The sequence below is a fragment of the Athene cunicularia genome (assembly GCF_003259725.1).
Source record: "Athene cunicularia isolate RWA chromosome 25 unlocalized genomic scaffold, athCun1 chr25_part1, whole genome shotgun sequence".
Lineage (NCBI taxonomy): Eukaryota > Metazoa > Chordata > Aves > Strigiformes > Strigidae > Athene > Athene cunicularia.
In genome coordinates this window covers 613,339-623,128 of record NW_020799134.1, presented here as the reverse complement: position 1 = coordinate 623,128, position 9,790 = coordinate 613,339, and the positions used below count along the sequence as shown (strand labels likewise).

The 9,790-nt window shown below is 55.1% G+C and overlaps 1 protein-coding gene across 1 annotated transcript in view; it reads right to left on the bottom strand.

Annotated features, from left to right (window-relative positions):
- Positions 1-9,022, bottom strand: part of INTS3 (integrator complex subunit 3) — a 26,054-nt gene extending 17,032 nt beyond the window's left edge. The window contains exons 1-5 of the mRNA XM_026863920.1: positions 8,938-9,022; positions 3,658-3,771; positions 3,360-3,444; positions 1,719-1,785; positions 240-345 (exon numbers count right to left, since the gene is read on the bottom strand). Coding sequence (XP_026719721.1) covers positions 240-345; positions 1,719-1,785; positions 3,360-3,444; positions 3,658-3,735 — 336 coding nt within the window. The 5' untranslated portion in view covers positions 3,736-3,771; positions 8,938-9,022. The remainder of the gene's footprint in view (positions 1-239; positions 346-1,718; positions 1,786-3,359; positions 3,445-3,657; positions 3,772-8,937) is intronic.
- Positions 9,023-9,790: the final 768 nt, after the last annotated feature.

The following is a 9,790-nucleotide window of genomic DNA, read 5'->3' as shown; positions in this document are numbered from 1 at the left end:
CAGTTTCTGCGCTGCTCCGGTGTTGCTGACACTCCAGCAATACCTTCAGCAGGGGCCGAGCCTCCTCCCCTCACATCTGCTCCCCTCTGACAGACTCCTCTCCTCAAGTGACAAAGCTCAGCTGGTACTCGGCGCCTGGAGCTTCCTCCTGCAGACCCGCAGCCAGATGTGGCTCGGGATCACCGCTAAGAAGCTGCTCTTTCCCCCACAGTCCAGCTGGTTGCAGGTAGTTATAAGACAGAAGGTGCAACGTGCTTTGGAGAAACGAGGAGCATTTCAGAGCGTGGGATGGCAGCGGCCAGTAGGACCAGCACAGGGGAAGACCACAGCAAGAGCTGGTAGGAGCTTAAATACGATTGGGAACAGAAAAGTTGAGCTTAGCACAAAGGCAGCGGGGGGGAAAAAAGGGTGAAGAAGCGAAGGTCAGTCAAGCCCAGAAGATCTCGGAGGGTCTCTCCTTCCCACCCACGGTGGGTCACTAGATGGCACTCGCAGCAGCACGTACCCGGCGCCAGCTATTCCGGGAATAAAAATCCCCGGGACTGTTGGTTGCGGCCAAATAAATGCTTTAACAACTTGATTGTTAACCGCAGTAATAAGCGATTTTAGAAGAATCGCTGCTATTATAGACAACGCTCGGTGAAAAGCTATAGGCTATTTAAAAATAATGACTCTGCCCAGCCAAAGGCTGCAGTAGGAATTCTGCTTATCATCAGTTAGCGGCTGCTCTGCCAACAAAGGACAATGCTGAGCCCGTAGGACAATACTTCCCAGATGGCCTGTCCACAACAAATTAAAGTTGCAGCCCTGATGAAGCAGGAGCTGTTTAAAGACAGGAAGCTTTTTGGGCAATTAACTCTGTCCTACACCTCCAAAAGGAACACCTCCCCCACAGCTCGGGAAACTTGGGAAGGAAATATTCCTGGGATGCGGCTCCTGAGCCTGGCGTGCTCCTCAGCCGCACGAGGTGACGGCACCCCGCTGCCCAGGGGTGGGCTGGCCACGTCCTGGGTGCCAGCCGTTAGGGAAGAGCCGTGTCACAGGATCACCCGGGTTGGAAAAGCCCCTGCAGCTCCTCCAGCCCAACCATGACCCTCCCCCTGACCGTTCCCAACTCCCCCAGACCCCTCAGCGCTGGCTCAGCCCGACTCTTCAACCCCTCCAGGGATCCCGGGGACTCCCCCCTGCCCTGGGCAGCCCATTCCAACGCCCAACAGCCCCTTCTGCACAGAAATCCTTCCTCAGAGCCAGCCTGACCCTGCCCTGGTCTTCCCACACGCCTCAGGGAGAGGTACCAGCCTGGGTAGAGCCTCTTATGTGCCAGGGGGGGGTGCAGCCCCTCTCCAAACCCCGCAGAGGAGCTTTGCTAACAGAATCACTGAGGTTGGAACAGAACTTGAAGATCATCTAGTCCAAAAATGGAGGGACGTCGGGACACGCTCCCCTGCACAACCTGCAGCGAGAGGGCTCCGAGAGCTAGAAATTCCTGCCACGGCTTTGAAAAATATGCTTGGGAACGCAGCAAGGGAACGCTGAGGTCTCCTGCACAGGAAAACCCATCAGCACACTCCCACACGTGCTGTCACCGCTCACACCCCACCCCGAAACGCGCCAGCGCCGCGGCGGGCGGGACAAGCGGCCCCTGGGCAGGGGGACGAGGCGCAGTGTCCCCCCCCTCCTCAGCCCAGCCTTGGCCAGCACCTCCTGACCAGCCCTACCTTTGCTCAGTCAGGATCTCCAGGACGTTCTCAGCCAGCCAGATATTCTTCGCTGTCACATCCCCACCTGAGCAGGGAAGAGAAAAGCCGGTTGGATGAGCGGGTGCGGTTCCGTTGCCAGATTCAACCGAACCACCGACCGCTTCGATCCCTGCAGCCTGGTCTGGCAAAGCTGATTAAGGAGTTTGCTCCTTATCTGGAGCACAGAGTCCTGCCTTGGTCCTGCTCTGCCTGCCACACATGCTTGTCTTTTCCTACATATAGCACGTTTTTAGGTACAGGCACCCTTCTGTTGGGACATCGTGGGGGTCTTTGGTGCAACAGCTCCGTTGCAAAACAACTGTGATAACATGGAGTCAGTCATTGTCCTTCTGGAAAGCAAAGGAGAAGCCAGAAACGGTTGAGATTCAGTAGCTGGAAAGGAGAAAACATTTGCAGCTGCTGAGCCTACGAAGGGGAAACAGCATCTGCAAAGAACGGTCAGACTCTGAAATAAAGGCCAGGTGTCAAAGTGGTGTCTCACACCCTCAGCGTGGGCCTTCGGCACGAAGCTGGAGCCTTTGGCTGACACCGCTGGGAGCAGAGCAGGACTCCTGCTCGCAGGGGCACGGAAAATGCCTAAAGCAGGCAAGGCAAAACAATGGGATCATAACAATTAAGGCATCGTAAAAGCAGCGAGAAGTGAGGCAGCGGCGTCCTTCCAGAACAGAAGGGGCCCTGAATGGGGAGGTGCAACCGAGGGGGAAACAAGGGATGCCTTCACCGGTGGGTTTTAAAATGTTTACACAGTGTTTACACTGTGACAACAGGGCCAGGGCAGCTTGGCTCGCACTCAGGACTCTGTCCCCTCCCCATTCTTCCTCCCCTGAAGAGCAGACAAGGCAATTTCCAAGCCGGGCTGCCCAGCCCCGTGTCACGGGCGCACACAATAAAAAACACAATGTCAGGTTTTACGGTGGGCCATTAATTCCTCCTTGGTGGACGTCAGCGGCCAGCACGGAGCAGAGAACACGGAAGAGGCACCGTTCCTGTGAATCCGGAAAGGCGTGTGCATGTGTGTGCGTGTGTGCGTACAGCCGCAGGGTGCTCACGCCGCGGGTCGGGGGACACGCTACGGGCTACCACAGGGCCGGCGCCAGCTGCCTGGTGGAGCTACTGACTTTACGAGGGGTGAAGCAGCCTCCTGTGTCTTTGACGAGTTGCAGACACGCGGCTCTTGCTATCCCAGAGGTCAGAGCAGGGACCAAGATGATCCCGGTGCTCTCGCGCAGCGCTGCGGGGTGAAAGCTGGCAGCAACAGGAACTAATACACTTCCTGGCTGTTCCAGCATTTGCCAGAAGCCTCCTGGCTCTGTGATTCACCCCTTGTAGAGGCTGTCAGGAGCAACAGACCCTTGAAGGCTTATCCCCTGCTCCATCCTCCCCGGAGAGATTTCCTCCCCAGACAGGTTGGGGCAGGCTCGGCGCCTGTCAGCTGGGCACAGAGACACTGGGGAGGCCTGTTGGGACCCGGCTGCGTTGGTGGCTCCGGCTCTGACGCCAAGGCCTGGCACGGCGCCGGCAGCGCCCAGCCTGCTGCCATGAGCAGGGCGGCGAGGGTGTGGGCAGCGATGGTCCCCTCGCCCCCGTGGCACAACCCACCTGCGATCTGCTTCATGAAGGTCATGCAGACACCGTCCGCTCCGAGCACCCCGCTCTTCACCAGCTCCCGCAGCAACCACACCAGCTGGGAAGAGGGAGAGGTCAGGGCAGCTTTGGTCACAGCCTCCCCCACGACAGCTCTGGCAAATGCCACCACGGTTCCCTTCCGGAGGCGAGCCCTTAACACGGAGCAAAGGAGCTCCACCAACAGCCCCCCACACACACACCCCCTCCATGCTCACACCCCCTCTGCCTGGTTGGTGTGAAAGGGGCGATTCTGGGGAGAAAAACTCCTCACCTGGGTCCGACAAGTGTCCTGCAGCTTCAAGTATTTCTCCATGAGAATATGGTTGATCTTGTTGAGAACGATGTTCATGCCATCTCGGCTCACCAGTGCCAAGTCCCGGTAGCACTGCGGCAGGGAAGAACGGGAGATGGTTATAGATGGAGGACCACAATGGAAAACATACAACGGTTTTATCAAACCTGACCGGAGAACAGCAAATAAACGAATCTCAGGGTAAGAACATTAAGGCAGGCAGACTCCCGTGGGGTGACCTGAATCAGCACCCCAGGGCCAGGCAGGCAGAGCTGTTAATCCTCTGGGGCGTTATAAACTGACAGCTGGATTTAGCCCCAGGAGCCAAAGATATCTCAGTGCAGAACAGACACTGTCGGGTGGCCCCGTCCCCCCATCCCAGCCACGGCTCTGGAGAGACCAACTCTAGGGAGAAAAGACAGACAAGGGTCCTTCAGGAGGGGTCAGTTAATAAAGAGGCACGTCCAGATCGCTTAAGCCCCACGCTGCTCCCATCTCCCTGGCACCAGTGGCAACTGGAACTGCACTAAGATGATTCTGTGCAGATGCCCACGGGACCCGGGGTCCCTACAACGTGATGCCGGTTCGACACGGCGGCGGGGGAGCTCTGTGGAGATGCAGGAGCAGAGACACGTCGTCCCCGCGCCACCCGCTCCTGCTCACACGAGACTCCCGCGATCAGACAGAGCTGGATTTGGAGACAGTCTGGCTCAAAACCGTGCTACAGCGCTGGCTCGTTTTGGGTTCGAAAACCAGACATCCTGCCCGCAGTCCAAACCGGCGGATCTGCTGGGGCTGGGCTATGGGGAGAGGGAGCTATCGCAGGGAAAGGAAGGACCTTCTCCACACTTGTCTGCCACCAGCAGCCAGACAAAACGTGGGCCAGAGAGCAAAGGTGCTGGCTCTCCCTTCCCCTCTGCTCAGGACGGCAGGGGGTGGAGGGTGATTAGGAAGTAATTTGCTAAGCGGTTCCGTATGAATGTTAATTTGTGCCAGTAAATGTCATGATATTCCAGAGAGCAGGGTCTGGTCTCTGCATCCTCCTTTAGAGAGTTAATGAGGCCGCAAAAAGATCTCTTTGATCAGACTCCCTTGTGCTCAGGCTTTCTCCATCCCGTTTTCCTATAGCACTGTGTAAAAAAAAAAAAATAATAATAAAAAAATAAATATATATATATAAAAAAATCCCAAACAAATAAAAAATTAATCCAAGAAGGTGTAGACTCTTTGGAGCCTTTAATTGCTTTTGAAATGCTAAATGGATGCCCACAAAGCAGAGCCAGACTCAAAGTCTCCATGCAGAGGACTCTACCTGGCCAGGAATGTGCAACATCTCCCTGCACAGCGTCAGCTTTGGGAAAGAAACACGCAGATCATCGCCCCGATGGGACAGAGGTGGCCCAGGACATGTGGGATGCCAGTTCTGCTGTGCCCTGCCCCGACTCTGACTGAGCTTTTACTTCGTTTGGGAAACGCTGGTGTTGGCAGGTCCCCACCCTGCCCGGATTCCCCTCTCCTGTGCTCGGCGACAGGGTGACGAGCACCCACCGCCCTGGCGCTTCCCTCCCAGAGGCAGGTGCACTTCTGCACCCTTGGGAGCAGCAACGAGACGAACATTTATCATCTTAGTAGCTTTTCTAGACGGTCAGTAGCTTCTTCTGTGTTCAAAGAATTAATGTTTTTTTGGAGTGAAACGCCTAGGGTTTGGTTTTCTGCTGGATGCGTGCGAGGTGCAGCGTCCACATCCACATTTAAAGGCGCCAAGAGGTCCTGTGATACACCCCGGGCCACGTGGATTAGTCCCTGACCAGCTGGACTGATGCTGGCAGCATCCTCGGGAGAAGAGCTGCAACAAACCCCCCGAAGAGACACCTCACAGGATTTACTTCTGCTTGAGTATTTAAGTCCCAGGAGGAAGGACACTGCAATCCTGTTACCTAGGGAAGTTTGGCAGCTCTTCACCTTGCTCACTGCATACTTCCTCAAATCCCATAAGCAAACACTGCAACAAAAAAAAACAAAAAACCAGAACTCAAACCACACCTACGATGTTGCTGATCCTCGACCCAAAGCACAACTGGCCAGAGGAGAACAAGTCCCATTTCACCAGGGTGAGGGCAGCATGGCACATCACCCACTGGTTGCTTGCCTGGGTCAGACTAGACCTCGGCCTAACAGCCTCTGGCACAAGGCTGGGAGCAACGATCCCGAGGAAGGTGTTGGGAGAAAAATCTTCAGGGCTCCAGCAGCGAGGGGGGTGGGGAGAGAACCTGAATTTCTTGATTATTGCCAAGGCTGCAAACAATCCATCGTCTCCTCCCCGCTCTCTCGGCAGATTGGAGCCACCGCTCGCACAGGCCATTTAATTAGCAGGAAGGAACAAATGATAAATGTTCGTTTTAAATGAGGGGAGAAGAAAAATAAAAAGAAAACAGCTCTCGGGTGGAGGAGACAGGGCCCCCCCCCTCCTGCCCAGCACCAGGGCAGAAGAGGCACACGGCAGACGGACGCCGGAGGAGATGTCAGGGAAGCGCCGGGCTCATCTGCGGGGAGGGCTGCGCGCTCTCTGATCCCGGAGCAGAGCGTTAATTAAAGTGAGAGGTGCCAGGCGGAGGAGGGAGATCTGACGGATCAGCCGCTGTCACTTTGATATTTGAAGGCGGTCAAGTGTCCCTCCTCACAGCTGGACGAGTTTAGCACAGCTAATCTCTCCTGGTTGGAGTGTCAAGGCAACAAAGGGGGAGGAGGAGACCTGCGTGCCTCAGCCACAGCAAGGGGAGGGCTGTGCCACCACTTCTTTAATCCAGCAGTGAGGGGACGGGGCAGCTCAAGCCCCCCTCCCCAAAAGGAAGGGAGAAGTGTTGTAAACAGCCTCTCCAGGAGGAAGAGGGGGTACCTGTACCTCCCCCTCGCAGGTGGGGGACAGCGAGGCCACGGTGCGAGACGAGCTGGATCTGCAGGCGCTGGGGAAAGGGCACCAAACGCCTCTGAGTGCGCTGGGACCGGAGCACGCGCTGCTCCCCCTGCTCAGCTTCTAGGGCACCCAGCTCTAAAACACCCCTGAATGCAAACACGGCCAGCTACAAGAGTTTTGGGATCATTTTTGGCAAAATAATAGGTCCCGGGAGGATGAATCTTCTTGATTCAGAGCATTGCCACTTCCACAACCGGCCTCGTCGGCTTCGACGTCCACTCGAGGTTGTGACTCTTCCCCCGTGACCTGACGTGGGAATGGATGTTGCAGACGAGTGGGGCTGGTGGTGCTGAGCATCCTGGGCTTCTCGCCGGAGGATGAAGAGAACTCTGCCCTCGGCGCCATCATTTCAGAGCTCTCACAAGATGCTTTACCAGTCAGGCAAGCGTTAACCCCTCTTCGTAGGCAGGGAGCAAAGGCAAGGAGTAACTCACCCCCAAAGCCTGGCAGAAAATCACTGACTGGCTTGTGTCTGCATGCAGGGCAGGTGGCAGCAACAGATGACATCAGAGCGCAGCAGATCCAATTACTCCCTAAGAAAAGTAACGTGCTCCGAAGAGCAGATCTGACAAGAGCAGGAGGAGCAGCCACCTCTAATTCACATGGCCAGGAGCAGCAACGCAGCGCCCCGACCCCTCGGCCCTGGCTCCTCCTTGCCAGGAGACCCCAGAGGGGAACGGGCCGGGCGGGTTTCTCTCAACCCCTCACACGGGATGGCCAGCGAGTGCCACGCAGATGGAAAGCTCAGAATCGCTCAAACTTGGCTTCAAGGGAATGGAAGCACCTGCCCTGGGATTCTGATGCTGAGCGAAGGGAGTCTGGATGCTCCCCACCACATCCCAGCTCTGCTCCACCACATCCTAGAGGGGACAGGAGCATTTTAGTGGGCGCAGAGGAGGTTCACCCTTCGGAGACCATCCCGTCGAGCGCTGCTAGAAATTCTTTGGCTCCTGCAGTGTCTTGGAAACAAGGACGCGTTCAGCGGCGCTCCGAGCCTCCGCTGGGCTCAGTCTCTCCAGGTTTACAAGTCCCGTGCTCAGCGCACGAGGCAGAATCGGGCCAGAGCTGAAGGACAACAGGGCTGGGGACTGTGCGGCCGGGGTTTGGGAAGGCCTCAAGCCAACGAGGAGACAGAGCAAACCGCGGCCGCCTAACGGAAGAGATATCCGACCCACACCGAAAGAAGACTCCCGGGAGAAGTGTGTTTTGTTTTCAAGAGATGATTTCTGGGGAACGGAGCTGTACCTCGACAAGAACCAGCCCATCCAGCAACGTCAAGGCAGCAATGACTCCCGGGAGCGAACGCGGATCTACGGCTTCGGTGCAGAGAGCTCTGCCCTCCCAGCAGTCATTACATCAAGAGAGATTATTGAATGAGTCGTCGTCAGGCCAGCGCAGCACCAGGATTTACAGATCATCCCTAAGAGCAGACCCTGCCGACTCCAAGAGTCCACCTCAACCCTTCCAGACTCCGCGTAACGCCCGTTAACTGAAACGCACCCAACCAAGGACCCCCGGGTATCGCTCGCCACGCTCAGCCCTTCCAACAGGGCTTTTCCCTTGTAGCTGCTACAAATAGATATGGTTTCTATAAATAAAAACCAAACATCATTTTCAACTCCTTCCCCGAGTGTCCCCAGTTTGTCACGACAGCACCAAATCCACATCCAAGATCTTTAAGAATACAAAACACTCATCTTCCTGGAGGTAACTACAATTTTTAAAAATCAGAGTTTACAGCGTCACTAAAAAAATGAAAGAGTTATTTAAAAATTAAATCTGGTCTGTGAAATTAAGAGAGATGGACTGCTAAAAAACAATTTCCTCTGGGAATTGAACACGTCCCTCCTCTAGTCTAGGTGATTATTTCACATTTACATCTGGCTTCCAGCAGACAAATCTGGGCTGCCAAAGGCAAGGCTGAAACTGGGAAAGGCCTTCCAGCTTCTTGAAGAATCAGTACTCATCTCCCACAACAAAACCCAATTAATTTTAGGGCTGTGAAAGAACCCAGCCGAGCTCCCTGCCCTGGTGGCAGCGCCTGCATTCCCCCGAGCAGTCGCTGCTGCAGCCCCTGTGCCACAGGGAAAAAAAACCAAAAACAAAACCAACTCTGTCCAAGCAAAGTCACTGCCCTGCGACAAAACCCACTGCTCAGTGCTGAAGGTTCCAGCCAGGCACCTTCCGACACCTGTATGAGCCCCAAAACTTCCACAGCTCCCAACCTCCGGCTGCCTGGAAAGGAAAATCCCTCGTGGAGAAACTTTTGGTGACGGGTGCCTTACCTTCTGTGCCTGAGCAGGTTCGGTTAAGACCAGAGTGAAAAGACCCAGGCAGATCTCCTCGTGCTGGGGGGTTCCTTTACATATCTGAGAGAGAAAAACGCAAGTGGCATCGGTGAGCGGCGAGACGGGATGCGAGAGGAAGGTCAGTAAAGCAACAGGAGGAGGAAACCCTGCGCAAACCCACCAAATGGCCAAGAGAGCACCCAGCAGCCCGGGAGGAATTCAGAGCAGGATCACAGGGGAATACGGAAAACATCCAGGGTCTCCTGTACTTGTACCCTGCTGAGAAGTTAATTCTGGTGCAAACCTCGCCATACCCAGAGCTTTCCAGTGATTTTAGCAGCACTGCTTCAAGGCACCTCCTTACTGAGGGGCAACAAAGCCCCAGGCAAGAAGAGCAACAAATCCCTGAGGGCTGGGGACCTGCCCAGGCTCCTCTCACAGATTTTTTTTTATTTTTTTTTTTTCCTACAACCTGTTTGTCCAAGTGAGAAAGTGTTTCATCAACTTCCCAGCTCTGAAATCCAGCCTGGGTTTTGCCAACCTTTTCCCATTAAGGGAAGGCAACTCTGGAAGGTACACACTGACTCCAACAGCCCAAGGTGTTCCGGGGAGGAAAAAAAATGCAACCGATACATCTGAGAGGCCATTAACGTGTCACACGACAGTTCTCCTTATACGGTAACATCTGCAGCTCGCCGGCGAGTATTTTAAGACTGCACAGAGTTAGAAATAAATGCTCCATCCTTCAGCAGAAAGGCTGAACGTGCCCTTTCCAGCAGTCTGGCTGTTTGGAGGTTGGGAGAAAGCAGATCTGAGGAGCACAGGGGTGGAAAAAAAAAAAAAAAAAAAA